Genomic DNA, 20457 nt, shown 5'->3' with positions numbered 1-20457 from the left:
TTTTAAAAAAACACTCTGCATGTATAAGTAGCATGAATAATGTCAGATGATGTGTGATCATTGTCAAAGACACATAAATGGCACATATTTGTGTGAGATGGCATTATCTGCACCTGACAGAGTTTGCAGGTCTGCAGGTGGTTAGCTGGTTGAATCATGCAGTATCCAGATCTGTGGGGCATTCGGATGTGACACTAGACCGATGTTGGACTATATTGGTACATCAGAACGAACACACTTGTCTCCAAGGTTCCAACTGACCACATGGGAGAATCACCGTTACTGTGAACATCATAACCCCTTCACACCTCGGACTACTGTCCAAGAAAAAATAATGGAGTCCCTGCTACATTCTGTGCCATCCTGTACCATTGGTTGGACAGGCAGCAGTCAGACTAGGGAATTAGTATACCATGTGTAGGCTGCCGTTAACGCCACAACACAAATGCCAAGTGGTGACATGACTGGGACGCATGGACTGGTGAGAATGACATCGCACAGTGTTCAGTGAGGAATCACGGTTCTGCACTATTCCAGATGACCACTGCCAGTGAGTATGATGGTGAAACAGGAAGAAGTGTGAAACAGGAAGAAGTCCTATTCTTCCAGTGTTTTGGTGTCAAGGTGGGAGAATCATTGGGTATGACATCAGGTCATAGCTGGTAGTGACTGAAGGAACTTCTGATAGTACAAAAACCGGCATCCTATGTTCTCAAAGTGTTATCTATCACTCAACAGTGTTGTGGTACAACTTTTCAACAAGCATGTGTTTATTCACAGCATGCATTATGTTGAGGTTCTCCTGTGACCATTAGGATCTCCATATAAGTTCTCCAATGGAACATGTGTAGAACCAGTTCGGATGTCAATTCCAACCTGCTGGCAGTATTAACTTACAGTTGGTAGCCCCTTTTGCTGTTCCCACCAATCTGGATACAGGAACAACACATGCTCTTGAGTATTTTCATGGCAAATGTTGGTTTTAATAACAGCCGAATTATTTATTTTCTGACTTCAGCAGTTTGCTGAAGCTTGTGTCATAAATATAACGAATGTTTAGTGAGTGTAATTATGTTCTAATAGTTAGTATATTTGTTTTGATACTTAGAATTTATCTTAGTGTGCCATCTTAGGTGAAATGTAAAGCTGTCACAGTTAGAAGAGTGTTAGTTTGTATCACATTGACCCTTTCAGTGCTAATCTTATCTTTTGTAACTGGAGTCAGAAAAATATGGATGGTACAGAGTTTGATTTTGACACTAACATACTGTGTGATTTACTTGAAGAAGTTAATGTTATGTTTACAGATAACAGTGATGGAGACCCAGACTTTGAAGCAACAAATGAGGAAATCAAGGAATCAGAGGAATAATTTTTGGATGACAAACAAAGACTGAGCTCCTCTTACTTAGACTGTAATAACAGTGTCTAAATCAGAAGGCTCTGTACTCACTGTGTGTGTGTAAAATACTACTGGAATTATAGTAATAACAATAATTTTTAACTAGAAGAAAACATAAATTATGATTACTTTCTCAATAACATTTTGAGAAGAAAATTGTCATAGGGTATGAAACAGGACAGTTTGTACTTATTTTGTAAGTAACATACCACTGGAGAGCTAATATAAGGCAGGAAGATTTTTCTGTTTAGCAAAAGTGACAAAAAGCAGATTTCAGAGTACCTGATGGCTCAACACAAAAGTTTTGTCTCGAGTACAGATAGTGTTGAGGATCAGTGGACAAATTTCAAAACCATCGTACAATATGTGTTAGATGAGTATGTGCCAAGCAACATCGTAAGAGATGGAAAAGAGCCACTGTGGTACAACAACCGAGTTAGAAAACTGCTGCGGAAGCAAAGGGAACTTCACAGCAAACGTAAACATAGCCAAAGCCTTGCAGACAAACAAAAATTACGCGAAGCGAAATGTAGTGTGAGGAGGGCTATGCGCGAGGCGTTCAGTGTATTCGAAAGTAAAGTTCTATGTACTGACTTGGCAGAAAATCCTAAGAAATTTTGGTCTTATGTCAAAGCGGTAGGTGAATCAAAACAGAATGTCCAGACACTCTGTGACTAAAATGGTACTGAAACAGTGGATGACAGACTAAAGGCCGAAATACTAAATGTATTTTTCCAAAGCTGTTTCACAGAGGAAGACTGCACTGTAGTTCCTTCTCTAGATTGTCGCACAGATGAAAAAATGGTAGATATCGAAATAGACGACAGAGGGATAGAGAAACAATTAAAATCGCTCAAAAGAGGAAAGGCCGCTGGACCTGATGGTATACTAGTTCGATTTTACACAGAGTACGCGAAGGAACTTGCCCCCCTTCTTGCAGCGGTGTACTGTAGGTCTCTAGAAGAGCGTAGCGTTCCAAAGGATTGGAAAAGGGCACAGGTCATCCCCGTTTTCAAGAAGGGACATCGAACAGATGTGCAGAACTATGGACCTATACCTCTAACATCTATCTGTTGTAGAATTTTGGAACACGTATTATGTTCGAGTATAATGACTTTTCTGGAGACTAGAAATCTACTCTGTAGGAATCAGCATGGGTTTCGAAAAAGACGATTGTGTGAAACCCAGCTCGCGCTGTTCGTCCATGAGACTCAGAGGGCCATAGACACAGGTTCCCAGATAGATGCCGTGTTTCTTGACTCCCGCAACGCGTTCGATGCAGTTCCCCACAGTCATTTAATGAATAAAGTAAGAGCATATGGACTATCAGATCAATTGTGTGATTGGATTAAAGAGTTCCTAGATGACAGATCGCAGCATGTCATTCTCAATGGAGAGAAGTCTTCCGAAGTATGAGTGATTTTAGGTGTGCCGCAGGGGAGTGCCGTAGGAACGTTGCTATTCACAATATACATAAATGACATTGTGGATGGCATCGGAAGTTCACTGAGGCTTTTTGCGGATGATGCTGTGGTATATCGAGAGGTTGTAACAATGGAAAATTGTACTGAAATGCAGGAGGATCTGCAGCGAATTGATGCATGGTGCAGGGAACGGCAATTGAATCTCAATGTAGACAAGTGTAATGAGCTGCGAATACATAGAAAGAAAGATCCCTTATCATTTAGCTACAATATAGCGGGTCAGCAACTGGAAGCAGTTAATTCCATAAATTATCTGGGAGTTCGCATTAGGAGTGATTTAAAATGGAGTGATCATATAAAGTTGATCGTCGGTAAAGCAGATGCCAGACTGAGATTCATTGGAAGAATCCTAAGGAAATGCAATCCGAAATCAAAGGAAGTAGGTTACAATATGCTTGTTCGCCCAGTGCTTGAATGCTACTCAGCAGTGTGGGATCCGTACCAGATAGGGTTGATAGAAGAGATCCAACGGAGAGCAGCGCGCTTCGTTACAGGATCATTTAGTAATTGCGAAAGCATTACGGAGATGATAGATAAACTCCAGTGGAAGACTCTGCAGGAGAGACGCTCAGTAGCTTGGAACGGGCTTTTGTTGAAGTTTCGAGAACACAAATTCACCGAGGAGTCAAGAAGTATATTGCTCCCTCCTACGTATATCTCGCGAAGAGACCATGAGGATAAAATCAGACAGATTAGAGCCCACACACAGGCATACCGACAATCCTTCTTTCCACGAACCATATGAGACTGGAATAGAAGGGAGAACTGATAGAGGTACTCAAGGTACCCTCCACCACACACCGTCAGGTGGCTTGCGGAGTGTGGATGTACATGTAGATATTTGCAATTAACTAATGCATAACCTATACATTACCACTTCTTTTGAATACAATTTGGAGCAGAAAAATTTACGGTGGCTTAGTAGCAACACAACATTTTCCACCATTTAGTACTCTAGGATTAAGGGCCAGTTGCACCAGCAGCGGGCCAGCTTACCATAGGAGAGGACACAACAGCCTTCCGACACCATTCCCAACTGAATCTGTGCATGCATCCAGGCCAGAGGATGTGCAATGTCATACTATTAAGTAGGCTCATACTGCCAAGATCCTCGTAAATCTGAGTCCATGTTGCAATCACTGAAATAACATTACATACCTTCTCAGTCTGTGTAAATTCTGTTTGTTTCCTCCTCTTCTGGGTGCTTCACTTTTTTTTGTCAGGCAATGTCTATGACAGTTCCAGACAATTATCTCTACACATGTAATCATTTTTGCTGTAAAACCGGCTCCAAGCACCCACACTTTATTCCTAATGCCAGCACCACCAATGGATTGTGTTCAACACCCCCTCCCCCCTTTTCACCCAATGGCAAAATTTTATTATTTACTAAATTACATATTTCCTATCCTCCTCCCATTCTCTTTTCCATTTCTGCCTATTTCTTAACTTATTACACATTCCACTTCTTCTTTAATCCATCTTTTCCCACACTGTCCCTTCTACCATCTTGGAGCTAAGGCTGGCATAATGCTTACAAATGAACTACTGTAGTCGCCTACCCTTTGGCACCACTCAATCTCACATCATGTTGGTCTTTCTCAATCTAGGATATGAGTAGCTTGCCCCGCCCTTACAATCCTCTCTATCAATTCCTCTCTCTTTGCTAAGGAAAAACCATACACATTCTGAAAGCTAAGAATAGTAATTTCTACTTTTAAGTCTTTCTATTGACAGTACCTAAAATTTCGCTTCTTGTAAGTACAGGCCAACCAATTCTGTTTTGTTGTAATTAAGAATTTTCTCAACTGAAGTTTCCTTTTGCCACAGCTATGTTGATTTTTGTCTTACATATGAACAACAGATGATTGGTACAACTAATGCAGTACATTTAACAATTCTTTCAGCAAAGCAGTAAACTACGGCACAACGGAAACTGACTTTTTAAAAGTTGTATAAAAAACACACTCCTTTTAATAAGGTGAAAAATGGCAACATTACTGATATGCATCAGGCACATGCTTAATACAGCAACAATACTTGATATACGTAGGTTAGTAAAAGTCAGAAAAATAGAGACAAACGCTGAGCAAATTCTTACTCAACAAAACAGAAAAAAGGCAAATCTTTGAACATCTGAAGATATTGTGAAATGGTATTAAAATGATTTCCTTCTCAAAGGATCTATAGAGCTTGTATGAAGTGGAAATAAATTCTTTTCTTGCACTTTAATAATATGCACGAAAGTAATTTTCTTCCAAAATTTCATTGCTTTTGTGGCATTTACATGTAACCAATAAGAAAGATGTTTGATAATTTTCCAGTTTTATTACTCCATTCCTCAGAGTGCATGTAGAAAATATACTATACAAATTTATGTCATTTCTATGTACAGATATATAGTATTGCAATGAACATTATAAACATTGCAGTTCAAACAGGAACTTAAAAACACATACTGATTCTCGTTTGGAAAGGATGACAATGCAAATTGAAGTAATCATGATTCGGTTCATTTCTATCCAAGTTACATCACAAGATTATCTAGACCAGTTTACAACTAAACAAATACCACATAAATGAAACAAATACAGACCAAGAGTCCATATTTTTATTGCTACTGAGGTCACCTAATAATGTAAGAAAAAGGTACTCTCGTTATTCACAAGAAAACACACAGTATTTTGTACCTTTAATGCCAATAAAACATTATTTACAGTATTTAAAAAAATATTTATATAAATCTATATTCACACCAGGGAACATAATGCAATTGCACAGTTTTGTAGAAATTCGTGAGCCTGTAAATTCATATGACAAACTCAGTATATGACTTCAGTTCTGCTACCTGTTGTTATCATCACATTCTTCCTCTTCATCATCATCCTCCTCTTCTTCTTCACTAAGTAGACATTCTGGCGGGAATCGTATCGGAGGGCCTGCCAGCTGTTCACGAGTTACAGGTGCAAGCAGTGATCCAAGTACTGATATGAGGCTGTGGCAGGAGATGCACTCTAGGGCCCAATCCAGTGAAACTGGTGCTATACCATACTGTCTGAAGAGTTCTGGAACAAGATTGTATGTTACAAATTATTATAAATGCTTTAAACACAACTGACATATGCAGTGACTTCAGAAAATAAGATTCACATCATTCCACGTTAAGACCATTATGCAACAAGAGCAACGTGTTGCCCTGTATAACAGGTGCACCACAGAGTGTGTTTAAAATGGTATGACAACTGGAAATACACTACAAAGTTGAAGTATGTGGGATAGTATGATTCTTGTGGGTAAAAGTTCTGAACTGCACACAGATTCCTCGTGAAATGTGGTGGTACATGGACCAAATGCAATGTCGTGTCAAGGCACAGCGAAATGGTGTCAACAATTTGACCAAGGCCAAGCAGATGTGGGTAATGGAGATCTGCAATTAACATCTTCTCGGCAAGCTGAAAGAACGCCTGGGGAATCAGATTCCCCAATGGTAAGTACGTTCACATAGCGGTTCTCGAATATTGGACTGAGAGTTCAATTAGCAGAGGACCTAGGACTTACTGTTTCTGGCCTCAATACGATTGTGAGAAATTGGCCCATTGTCAAAACAAGTGCGAGACAATCTGGATCCATTGCAAAAACATGTAAATAGACTGGGCCATCAAGCATATGATAGTTTGTTAGCACAAGAGAATCAGGAATTCCACTTTATGGCTACATACTGAGAGAAAAGGTGCACTAGTTACCTGCAAAAATGGGAATCACTGACTCCACAGCATCAAATGTTTGGACCGACTGATTTAAAAGTCGTCACAACAGTGTTTATATCAGCTGTATGATGAAAGTGTAAGTGCTGATAGTTGAACTGTGGATAAATGGAAAAAAGAACAGCAAAATATCTTTCTTTAAAGACTTCAACCTAGAAAAATATTTTTAAGGTGAGAAATGCCTTGGTGAGAAACTGAGTAAGCAGAGGACAACCGTTTTACTTATGGAAAAGACTGATGGGCCTGAAAAATTACCTCCTTATGTAACTGGTAAATTGAAAAAGCCTAGGTGTTTGAAAAATGTGAGCACTCTACCCACTAATTATGATTTCAGCAGCACTGCATGGATGACCAGTTTCATCTTCACTTCCATCATGCATGCAGAGTATACCAAAATGGGAACAAAAAATAGGAAATAATGCTGCTACTTGACAGGTCTCCAGCACACCCTGACAATCTGCAGCTCAGAAATGTTAAGTTAATGTTCCTGCCTCCTAAGTGTACAAAGCTTCAATTGTTAGATCTAGGAATCATCCATTCATTTAAATGGAAACATAGAAAAATGCTGATCTAGAAGGCTGTATTTATTCACGATAATGGCACGGACCCAAAATCTATGACCATGTCACTTTTGGAAGCTATGCATTATGTAGCAAAAGGATGGATGGATGAGCTTCCTTTAACTATTTCAAACTGTTTCATGAAAGCAGGATTTATATTCAGAGAAAACACACAGGAACCATTGGGAGATTTGTCTAAGGCTACAGAAAGCATGTCCTCTACATTTCAAGAGTAAGCAAGTGTTGACACTTCAGTAATCACTTCAGAGGTACAAACAGTAGATAGCATCCTTATCAATCCTTTTAAAGAAGGGAAGAGAGAGGTGATTGGTGAAAAGAATGATGAGGATGATGACCAAGACCCAGTTGCGCCAAGCACAAGAGAAGCTATGGGTGCTATTAACATTTTCAGGATGTACACTGATAGTGCATCAGCTGGTAATAATGTGTTTGATGCTTTGTATACTGTGGAGAGAAAAGTAGAGCTATTGATGTTAGAAAGAAACAAGAACAATTAATTATTTCAGATTTTTTAAACAGGCAAAATTTAAATTATATTAATTTCATATTCTGAACAATACAAAGAGAAAGACAGTAAGAGCAATTTATTCATTTTCGCTTGTTGTGTTACCTATGCTTTCCTGTATTTTACACTTTTCTGCAGTTTACACTTGTTTGGGTCAGTCCACTGAAAACTGTAAAAAGTTTTTTTTTATTTTTATTTATTTATTTATTTATTTTTTTTTTACTGTAGCTGGAATTAGTGAAGTGTGGTGGTTTAAAGCATAGGAGGAGGAAATTAGTGTTTAACGTCCCGTCGACAACGAGGTCATTAGAGACGGAGCGCAAGCTCGGGTGAGGGAAGGATGGGGAAGGAAATCGGCCGTGCCCTTTCAAAGGAACCATCCCGGCATTTGCCTGAAACGATTTAGGGAAATCACGGAAAACCTAAATCAGGATGGCCGGAGACGGGATTGAACCGTCGTCCTCCCGAATGCGAGTCCAGTGTGCTAACCACTGCGCCACCTCGCTCGGTTAAAGCATAGGATTTCTAGTCATATCAGTATGGAGTTTTCAATGGAAGACCAAATATGGGTAATGCAGGACTAGGACTAATAATGAATAAGAAAATGGAAATGCAAGTGAATGCATTATAATAATCAAAACTGACAATAAGCAAAGAATTGCCACAGTAGTATGAGTTACAGCCTACTAATCTATGACAGATTGAAAATGTGCATGAAGAAATAAAATAAATTACTCAGTTTTGGGGAAGAAGAAGAAGGAGGAGAGGAAGGAGAGAGCTGGGAGGGGGGGGGGGGGGAAATGAAGGGGAAGTCACATGATAAAATTTTGCCAAGGATACAATTTAATCATTACAAACACTTGATTTAGGAATTGTGAAATAAGGTTTATATATGTTATACAATGGTGAATATAATGGAGGGAAACATTCCACGTGGGAAAAATATATCTAAAAACAAAGATGATGTGACTTACCAAACGAAAGCGCTGGGAGGTCCATAGACACACAAACAAACACAAACTTCAAGCTTTCGCAACCAACGGTTGCTTCGTCAGGAAAGAGGGAAGGAGAGGGAAAGACGAAAGGATGTGGGTTTTAAGGGAGAGGGTAAGGAGTCCTTCCAATCCCGGGAGCGGAAAGACTTACCTTAGGGGGAAAAAAGGACAGGTATACACTCTCGCGCGCGCACACACACACACACACACACACACACACACACACACACACACACACACACACACACACACACACACACATCCTTCCGCTCCCGGGATTGGAATGACTCCTTACCCTCTCCCTTAAAACCCACATCCTTTCGTCTTCCCCTCTCCTTCCCTCCTTCCTGACGAAGCAACTGTTGGTTGCAAAAGCTTGAATTTTGTGTGTATGTCTGTGTGTCTATCGACCACCCAGCACTTTCGTTTGGTAAGTCACATCATCTTTGTTTTTAGATATATTTATACAATGGTGAAACAGAGATTTAGAAACCTGATTTGAAACTGCAAAACATTCCCAAGAGCAGATATTGACTCCGACCACCACTGGTTAGTTAAGAAATGGGGGGAAAAACCCACAGAAATTCAACAGATGGGACCTGGATAAATTGTAAGAACCTCTGGTGGTCACAAGTTTCAAAGGGAGCATTACGCAACCACTGACTAAAACAGGGATAAGGAATACAATAGAAAATGAACAGGTATCTTTGATAGATGAAATTGTGAAGGCAGCAGAGGATCAAACTGGCAAAAAGATAATGCTCAGTAGAAGTCTTTGGATAACATACATGGTAGTGAATTTAACTAATGAAACAATAAAATATTAAAATGCAGTAAATGTTTTGAACAGAAGGGAGTGAGACTGACGAATTGGAAAATGGAAAAGCAGGAATGGCTAGCAGAGAAATGCAAAACTGGTAGAAGTACATATGTCTGTAGGAAAGATACATGTTGCCAACAGGAAAATTAAAGTAAACTTCAGAGACAGAAGCTGTTGTATGAATATCGAGAGCTTAGATGGAAAGGCAGTACGAAGCAAAGAAAGGAAGGCTGACAGGTGGAGGAACTATACAGAAAGATTGTAAAAAGGAAAGAAACTTCAAGACAGTACTGGGGAAGTAGAAGATGAAGCAGATGAAAGTGGAGATGTGATTCTAAGAAAAGAATTTGATGGAGCACTGAAAGACCTAAGACGAAACAAAGCACTTTGAATCCCTCAGAATTGTTGAGATCCTTTGGAAAGAAAGCCAGTCATGACATAATTACTCCACTTGGTGTACAAGATATATGAGACAGACAAAATACACTCAAACTTAAGAAAGAATGTAATAATTCGAATTCCAAAGAAGGCAGGTGCTGATATTTGTGAATATAAGCCTGTGAATATTAGAACATTACCCAATTATCAATTTAAAAGTCATGGTTGCAAAATACTAACACGTATTGTTTACAGAAGATAAATATTGATAGAATCCGACTGCGGTGAATATCAGTTTGGTCTCCAGACAAGTGAAGAACGCATAAGACAATACTGACCCTGTGACTTAAGTTAGACGATATGACTGAAGAAAGGCAAAACTACATGTACAGTGTGTTGATATCACTCAATTATGTAGGGGTGACTTAAGTTAGACGATATGACTGAACAAAGGCAAAACTACATGTACAGTGTGATGATATCACTCAATTATGTAGGGTTATATTGCATGCGCCATGTGTGTGTGTGTGTGTGTGTGTGTGTGTGTGTGTGTGTGTGTGTGTGTGTTTTTACAAACATTTCATTATTCTTCTAATAGTCAAAATAGTCTGAACAACTTGTACCACGAAGTGGTGAGCCTGACGTGATTTACCTGCATACTGTCATTGGATTAATGAGTGCTTACAAAGGAATTTGCAAAATGATTCATTTGAATCCCACCACGTCACGACTGGCTGTAAGACTACCACCTTTCTGGCCATCCAATCCAGCTTTGTGGGTTGTGCAGGTGGAGGCCAGTTTTTTCTATCAAGGAATTTCAGCAGATGCTACCAAGTTCACATTGGTAGTAAGCCAATTAGACAGCTAGTACATTACAGAAGTGCAAGATATAATTACCTCGGCACCAAAGTTTAACTTCTATGATCGGCTTGAAGCAGAATTGGTCTGGCGAGTGGCAGCTCTGCACCAGAACCAAATCCGTAAGGTTCTCATTCAGGAGTATGTTAGAGACAGAAAGCCTTTGCACTACTTGCAGCATCCAGGAAGCAACGTAGAAGTGGAAACTATTCTGAACAGCTTACTGTGCACAATATGGAACAGTCGTTGGCACTACCTGTCAAAGCAATCACAGTTTGACACACCCTTGGACATCGTAGTGGAGTCGGCAGATTAAATTCACAACATGATCACAACTGTACTGCTCACGGATTACGATGCCTTGGCAACAAAGGTGGATCTACTGACACATCAGATCGGCGAACTGCTATCTCAAAGTGACTTGAGCAATGACTGAGGGCAGAACGAATACTGCCAATGCCTGCGAAGCAGATAATCAACGACCTCCTCCGCTACTGATTCTGAGCAGCAAGGTTTCTGCTGGTATCACGCGAAATTCTGGGAGCAGGCATGCAGATGCACAACTCGCTGCATTAACCCAAATAGCAGCAGCAGTTGGAAGTAGACAGCTCCTCCGATTGCCGATCAGTGTCTCCACGCCCTTTTTGCTAGGGACAGGTGCTCCAGCTGAAAATATTTAATAGAACTGGATCCGATTTGTCAATTTATCCACAGAAGTCACCACCCGCACCACCCACATTATTCTATCTGATCACTGCAAAAAACTCAGTCACAACGACGTTTGGCACACAACACCTGGAACTAGACCTGGATTTAAGATGAGCCTTCGTGTGAAATTTTATCTTTGCAGACATTGCCTAACCTATCATCAGAACGAACTTCCTTGTCCATTACAATCTGCTGCCGGATGTGAAGAACTCACACCTATTTGACAACACAACATGTTTAACAGCACCCAGGTTTTGGTGGGGTGCAACCATTCATACCGAGAAAGTAATTCAGGCAGCAGACAACCAGTATGGAGAGCTGCTGCATGGATTTCTGGCTCTAACATGAACCTTTGGAGCACCTAAGGAGGTAAGGCATAATGCTCTCCACTCCATAAAGATGACTGATGGTTCCCTTATATATTGCAGATGATGATGTTTGACTCCACATCATCTTAAAACTGAGAAGGTAGAGCTCCACAGTATGACATGTGAATGTGGAATGTGGCCTTCCAATAGTCCCTGGTCCTCACTGCTACATTGGTCCCAAAAAAGGGTGGTGCATGGCAGCCTTGTGGTGACTACAAATCCCTGAATGTCAGAACAATACCAGACAGATTTCCAGTGTCATTGTTACACAACTATAATTATGTGTTGAGTGGTGCAGTTATTTTTAGCGTTTTTGACTGCACTAAAGCTTAACACACAGATCCCTGTAGATGAATGAGACAGTCCAATGACAGGAATCATCACTATTTTTGACCAGCTACAGAGGAAATTTATGACTTTTGAACTCAGGAGCGTTGCTCAAACATGGAATGTTTCATTGACTCAGTGCTACAGGGGCTAACTTTTTCTCTTGCTTACATGGATGATATTTTAGTTATTTTGTCAGTGACAAAATAACATTGACAGCATTTACTGGAAGTGTTCAAGCAGTTGGAACACCATGGCGTAGTCTAAACGCTGCTAAGTGTGTCTTTTGTCAGTCCCAAGTGAATTTCCCAAGGCATAGAATAACAGCAGCAGGATTGCTATCACTGTCAGAGAAGGTGGAAGCCATCTTACGGGTCTCAAGCCCAAATACGTTCAAGAAATTGCATTGATACCTCAACATGTTAAATTTTATCACCGTCACTTGCCACACAATGTCGAGTTACAGGAGCAGTGCTCACCAGCCCAAAGAACAAGTGTAACTTGCCTATAGCACGGAGTGATCGCAAGTGTGTGGCATTTGAAGCAGTCAAACAGAGCATCCCTGATGCTGCACTAGTGGCGCACCCTGAGCCTACCGCACCTCTGGCACTAGTAGCTGACGCTAGCCAGATGGTGATTGGTGCAGCATTACAACAACATAATGACACATGTGCAACCACTTGGATTTTTCTTGTGTAATTAATCGCTCTCACAAAAGCTGTGGAGTGCATAGACAGAACTTATGGCCATTTATGACCTCATCAAATACTTCAAGGCCTCACCTAGAAGCTTTATTATCTATACCAACTAACCTGCTAACTTACGCCAGAACAATACGAAATGTTCACCTAGGCAACACAGTCAGCTAAAGTTCACCTTGCAATTTGGAATGGATGGACGGCCCATGTGGTGGCCGATTGTTTGTATCAGGTAGGAAGTATAACTAGCAGGATTGGCTGCACCAAACTTGCTGCAGCTCAACAATCAGATCAAGAAACTACAAGGACTTTTAGCAACAGAAACATTGGCGTTGGATCTCCAACTTATCCAGATTCCAGGGAGTGGTGTCACACAGTATTGTGACATGACCACATAAAAACTGCGGTCGTTCCTACCTACTGCCTTCAGAAGGGACATCACCAATATGCTACACGACTAATGTCACCCCAGTATTTGACGATGACTCAAGTGACAAATCGTTATGTGTGATGTGGTCCATTGCCTTCATCTGATGGTAAACATTATGTACTTACAATGATAGATCGTTACACCCATTCACAGGAAGCTACACCAGTGAACAACAATACAACAGAAACTCTGGCTTTTGCTTTCTTGTCATGCTGAGTGTTGTGCTTTGGCTGTGTTACACATCACAACAGATAGAGGATGACAATTTGAATCAGACTTTTTCAGGCAACTCAAAGTTTTGTGGCACAACTCACCACAAAATAATGAGTTGTCACCCGGCCAGCAATAGAATGATCGAGAAATGGCACCGCTCATTTAAACAGCACTCACGTGCCATGACACTGAGTGGACCAAGGCCCTTTCCACGGTATTACTTGGCCGCAGAAAGACTTTAAAATCAGATCTAGACAGAATGAGATTTTCACTCTGCAGCGCAGTGTGCGCTGATATGAAAGTTCCTGGCAGATTAAAACTGTGTGCCGGACCGAGACTCGAACTCAGAACTATTGCCTTTCGCGGGCAAGTGTTCTACCATCTGAGCTACCCAAGCACAACTCACGCCCTGTCCTCACAGCTTTACTTCTGCCAGTATCTCGTCTCCTACCTTCCAAACTTTACAGAAGCTCTCCTGCGAACCTTGCAGAACTAGCACTCCTGAAAGAAAGGATATTGCGGAGACATGGCTTAGCCACAGCCTGGGGGATATGAAACTTCCTGGCAGATTAAAACTGTGTGCCGGACCGAGACCCGAACTCGGAACCTTTGCTGTGGCTAAGCCATGTCTCCGCTATATCCTTTCTTTCAGGAGTGCTAGTTCTGCAAGGTTCACAGGAGAGCTTCTGTAAAGTTTGGATGGTAGGAGACGAGATACTGGCAGAAGTAAAGCTGTGAGGACGGGGCGTGAGTCATGCCTGGGTAGCTCAGATGGTAGAGCACTTGCCCGCGAAAAACAAAGGTCCCGAGTTTGAGTCTCGGTCCGACACACAGTTTTAATCTGCCAGGAAGTTTCAGATCTAGACACTTCTTCAGTGGACCTTGTGTACGGCAACAAGTTGAGGCTTCCAGGACAATTCACGGAATTGAATGCTTTGTCACAGCCGAGGGAGGATTAAACAGAATTCCTATGCCGACTGCGACCCGAATCTACCCACACTAGCCTCACGGACAAGGTGCATCTGCTACTTCCATGCATCAAGACTTTAAAACCTGTCTACGTGTCATGTTATGCATGGAAGGCATCAAACCGTCATTGTAGCTGCAATACTCAGGACCCTACCACATAGTTGCAAGGGGGACAAGACAATTGACATTTCAATTAATGTAAACGTGACCACTTTTTCTGTAGAAAGGGTTAAACCAGCTTATGTCTTCCAAGAAGCAACAATGCCACAGCATCTAAGATTATGGCCTCAACCAACAACCACCTCATCACTGCCTTCACAGTCAGTGGCACAGATTACAACATCCGCAGACCTGTCAACATGTACCTCAAGATCCGGTAACCACATCTAGTTTCCGGCCTGCTGTTTGGAATAGCACTCCACTTCCACCTCGGGGGCTGATGTGGTGACATCGTGACATTGCTTAGTGTTGCATTGCACATGCCTTGTGCGTGTGTTTACAAATACTGTGCCACCAAACATTTTGCACCACAAACCAGAGGTGCTGTGTCTTGTATTTGTGTGTTTAATTTTGTTATTCTCTAATTTTCTGTATCTTCCATGTGCATAGAAGAGTTTGTGCATAGTTATGAGATAACACTGATTTTCATTCCCTGCATGTTAAGCGATTTGGAATTGCAAGCTCGGAACAATAAAAAAAGCCATGTATTTTTCGCTGTGTCTTGTGGCTGTGGTGAATAAAGCTAATGTTAATTGTTTGAGGGAGTCTTCGTGTAGTCTGGTTCCATCAAATGAAGTACAAGTAGGTTCTAAACAACAGTCTGCACAGCTAGTACTGACATATGGCATATGCAGATTTATGTACCCTTTTGGTAAAATTGATGGGAATATGCTCTTTGATATTCTTAAGGTAGCAAGAATAAAATACAGGGAGTGATAGGTTATCTACAGCAAAAAGAGCAACCAGTTATTAGAGTCAAAGGACATAGGAAGGAGGCAGTAGTTGACAGGGAGTGAGACATGGTTGTAGCCTATTCCAAATGTTATTCAATCTGTACTCTGAGCAAGGAGAAATTTGAAAAGGAAACTTAAGTCCAGAGAGAAAAAATAAAAGCTTTGAGATCTTGAACATCTAGAAAAGTAAAACAAGGATAATGGAATATAGAAAAATTAAATCAGGTGACACTGAGGAATTAGACTGGGAAATAACACACTACAAGTAGTACACAATTTCTGCTATTTAGAAAGCAACAAAACTGCAAACAGATGGTGGTCAAAGTACAGTGGATATGCAATGTAGACTGGCAATACCACGAAAAAAGTTTTTGGAAAATAAATTAATTAAAATGTCATACAAATTGGAAGGATTAGGAAGAGTTTTCTGGAGTACTTGTTTACAGTAGAGGCTCGTATGTACGCAACCTGGAAGATAAAACAATATTGACAAGAATATATGGTTCTGAAATGTGCTGCTACAGAGGAAAACTGGAGATTAGATGGGTAGATCTGATTATTAATGATGAGGTACAGAACAAAACTGGGGGCAAAAAGAGTGTTATGGCACAAATTGTCTAAAAGAAGGGATTGATTGACTGGATAAACTCTGAAGTACTAACAAATAACCAACCTTTAGAGAAGAAGTGTAGACCGAGACTGAGACTTGACTACAGTAAGCTGGTTCAAGTGGATGTTGGTTGCAACAATATGCACAGTGAAGACACCTGCACAGGACCGATGGAGAGTTGCATCCAACCAGTCATAGGAGTGAAGACCACAACAAGAACAACAACTGGACACCAAGAAATTTTGCATACGTTGTTTCTATTAGCACACTATTATTAATGTCTACTCCTAGTGCTAGCAGAACAGTTTTGTTTGTCTGAAATCTAATAGTCTTTGTTAGATTAATGCTTAATTTGTTTGCTGTGAACAAATTGTAGATCGGTTGTGAGAACAAAGGGAGACATCATATTAGGTGGGGTCTGTCTCAACCTAAAATCTGAGTGATTGGCCACCTCCTTTCTAATCTTTCCCCCTTTCCTCCCTTGGTAAGTAACTAATACTTTTTGTTAAATTTATTAACAGCTTTTGGGTACACCCTCACAGCCAGCCTCAGAACCACAAAAATTTATCTGTCAGATCAATTTACACTGAACTTAAGTCAATGAGCTAAGAGAATTAACACATTTATTATATTATTGGCCTATATTGGTGCAAGGTGCCCTTGCAAGGACGCAGCAGCAGCCAAACAGTCACTGCAGGTAAAGATTTCTACCTGGCCTTCCATGCAATAGGACGGTCAGACAAGGCCAGAATTGGGGAGACAGATTTTGATTGCCAAACCGTACAGACATACCTGTAACTGTGTCTCACAGTGTAGTGCTCATTGTAACTGTGCTTTTACTAACCATGTACTTTTATTTTCAACTGTCTTTCCTTTGCAAGAAGTATATGCATTTGCCTGGACTGTGAAAAGAACAAGGTAGGGCAGAATTACCGCAGATTTTGCGGCTACCTGCATTTTGGTCCTCCTGGTACAACATCCATGTGCTTTGAGTTGTAGGTACCATGAATTACGAGTATCCAGTTACCGTGTCTTTGCTTGTGACTCTCCGAAATGAGCATGCATTACACCCCTCAGCAGCGCCATCTATCACCAATGTTGCAGCAGCTGCAGCCCAGTGAGAGTTCCACTGGCTCTGTAAGCAGCCTGACTCTATTTCTATATTCCATTATCCTGTGTACTAATATCCTTAATCATCCTGCTGAAAAATAAAAGTTTAATGAAGAAAAGGGCAGTGGTGAAGTCCCTAGACTCTACACATTCGTTAATAGCTTAAGGATCAAATCACAATGACATTGAAGTACAGCAGTCACTGCTAACTAGAAGTAAAGCTGATTACGACGGCATCCAACCTGAGTCAGAGATTAATGAGGACGAAGAATCTCACTATGCAAACAAGGAATTATTTGAAAAATTATGTTTGTATACTGAATCAAAAATAATGACATTACTTCAAACATGGTCTTAACCTCCTCTTTCAACAAGTTCATGTGAAATAATGCTCCAAGCAATTTCAGTGCCAAAATTCAATGGTAGCATTGTAGAATTCAGCATTTTTTTGATGCCTTTAAGGTACTGGTAATCGACAATGAGGCCTTAACTGATTTCCAGTCGTATTATTACTTGTTGTCATGTGTCTTTGATGAACTGCGTAAGCTGTTTAGAACTTACTAGTTACAGAAAGTAACTTCAAGATTGCATATGATCTGATTGCTCAAACATACAACAATTCCAAGTTAATTGTTGACTTGCACACACAAGAACTCCTGGGTCTGCCCAATGCCAAAATGTAATATGCTAACCTACAGATTTTCATCTACCAGCTAATGAGGAATCTGAATGTGATCAAAATCACGTAAGTTGGCATTCAATTGCACTAGGTATCACTGTCGCACATTTTGCTGCATCACATTAGTGTGAATCTGAGGAAAAGTGGAAATCTATAACAACTGACATCACAGCTGGTGACATTTCTAGAAACGAGATGTCAGATGTCAGAGATTATTCATCCAGCCAAAATACTGCACCATTCCCAGCAGCCAGCTGCCAAGCACAGTAACGAATAAGGATACAATTCTCGACGAACTTTACTTAACACTGCACCAAATGCGAGTTCTGTAACTTCAGACACAGACTAATTTGATGTCCTAAGACGAAAGAGAGCACTATTGACAGCAGAATAGACTTTGTGAACAAACAAAAGCCATGTTTTAACTGTCTCGGCACAAATCATAGGCAGAAGGGATGCTGTGCCAGCAGCTGTCACTTCTTTGACAAGCATTATAATATGTTACTGCACAAGGAACAAGCTAGTCATAGTGGCAATAGAAAGCAGATAGTGCATTAACAATGAAATCTCCACTTGGCAGGATTGGATTAGATTAGATTAGGTTCAGTTTTCATTCCGTAGACAAAAAATTGAGATGATTCTCGTGGGTGTGGAATATGTCAGAAAGTATAACATAAAAAACAGAACATCTGAATATAATACTCAGTTCCCTGATCATCTGTCAGGAGTTTGACAAGATATGTGAATATATCACAGTAAACTGTAACTGCTAATATTTATAGAATTAATACATTGTCCAAATGAAAAATAGTTATGCTCTTTTAATAGCTCTATCATACACAAACTTTCTAATCTTGACTGTTGTTACCAAGTGCTGTCAAAACTGAAATCTAACAAAAGTTTTTAGTTAAACTGGTCTAACAATCCCTGTAGAGTAGCTGCAGTTGCCTATCAAAAGTCTTTCAAACTCTATTTAAAATGTAACAAGTATTGCATTCCTTTTTTGGATCAAGGTACATGATTTAAGGTCTTCATGTAGATTGTTGTTATTCCTAGTATTGATTGTGTGACAAAGCAAGCTGGGATATTTTTACTTCCCCTCTTGTTTTGTTGTTTTGTCATCTGGCTCCTTAAATTTTTTTTTCCATTTTTGACTAATTACTATTAACATATGTGAGTATAATCTGCTTTTTCATAATAGAGAAAGGTTGGCCCTTTCAGTCAATTTAATGAGTTAAGTTTTAATTGTAATTTCTGTAAATTTAACTTTGAACAATGTGTAGTTTCAGTACCTATTATTGTAAGGATATATAAGGGCCCAATTTTCGGTCCTAAGACAGTCAGCCCACAGCCAAGTTTCAGACAACGAACCTGTATTGGTTAGATCAACAACAATGCATCCGTGAAATAAGTGTAACACAATTAGGTCATGTGTTAAAACAATGACAGTGTCTGCTCCATATGCACCTTTCTTTTCTTCAAGAACTGTGAATTTTGTGGTTAGGTTTTTACGAGTCATAGATGTTCCAATAGTAAACTACTGTCGCAGTTTGTGGAGGTTTGTCTGCACACTATTAATGAGGTTAACAGAAAGTTAAAACAATAGTGCACTGGCCATACATAACTGTGTATTATTGGGGGGTTGTGAACAGTGAAATTAAACTACTGTGAAACGCAACTGTGCACCTGTCGGCTACATTATTTAAAGTAGTCAGTGTTGTACTTCCACACCCCAGTTTTCAGCCAATATCACAATGCAGTACATCGACACCAAGGACAACAAATGAAGAAAAAAAGAAGGCAACCATCACAATTGGTTGGTTGGTTTTTGGAGAAGGGGATCGAACAGCGAGGTCATCGGTTTCACCGGATTAGGGAAGGATGGGGTGGAAGTCGGCCGTGCCCTTTTAAAGGAACCATCTCGGCAGTTCCCTGAAGCGATTTAGGGAAATCACGGAAAATCTAAATTAGGATGGCCGGACACAGACCTAGTATTGATACTATGTATTGAGCTACTTGTTGAAAATACAGACACATTACACCACAAATGAGTCTTATTACATGATTTTGCACACTCAAATCTTTTGCTCGGTTTGACGAGTTACCCCAGAATATAATACCACATGACATAATAGAATGAAAGTCAGAAAGGTATGCAAGTTTTTTCTTTTACTACTTGTATATCTCTTACATCTATCATCATTTGCATTACAAATACAGACTAGTTTAAGCGCTTTGTCTATCCTATTGTATGCCCTTCCCAAAGGAATTTATTATCGAGTTATAATCTCAGAAATTTATCACTGTCAACCTCTGCTATCTGCATGTCTTCATTTATTATATATATGCTGGAAGGAAATCTCTTACATGTTCTAAACTGCATGTAGTGGGTCTTTCCAAAGTTTAATGACAGTGAATTAGCTTCACACCATTTATTAATGTCAGTGAAAATTTGATTAGCAGCCATTTCTAAAGCTGTACTAGACTTGCTATTTATTGTAATGTTTGTATCATCTGCAAACAAAACAAACTTAGCATCTGACAATATAACAGATGGGAGGTCATTAATGTACATAAGAAAGAGCAACAGATTCAAGATGGAACC

The 20457-nt window shown here is 40.1% G+C and overlaps 1 protein-coding gene across 2 annotated transcripts in view; it reads right to left on the bottom strand.

The window, feature by feature from the left end:
- Positions 1-5270: 5270 nt before the first annotated feature.
- The window catches only part of LOC126251406 (breast cancer type 1 susceptibility protein homolog), a 284502-nt gene continuing 269315 nt past the window's right edge, over positions 5271-20457 (bottom strand). For both annotated transcript variants that reach the window (XM_049951814.1, XM_049951815.1), the window contains one exon: positions 5271-5951. In XM_049951814.1, coding sequence (XP_049807771.1) covers positions 5731-5951 — 221 coding nt within the window. In that variant the 3' untranslated portion in view covers positions 5271-5730. The remainder of the gene's footprint in view (positions 5952-20457) is intronic.

This window comes from Schistocerca nitens, chromosome 4 (genome assembly GCF_023898315.1).
Source record: "Schistocerca nitens isolate TAMUIC-IGC-003100 chromosome 4, iqSchNite1.1, whole genome shotgun sequence".
Lineage (NCBI taxonomy): Eukaryota > Metazoa > Arthropoda > Insecta > Orthoptera > Acrididae > Schistocerca > Schistocerca nitens.
Note: the sequence above shows the minus strand (reverse complement) of the source record. Positions and strands in the feature narration are given on the sequence as shown.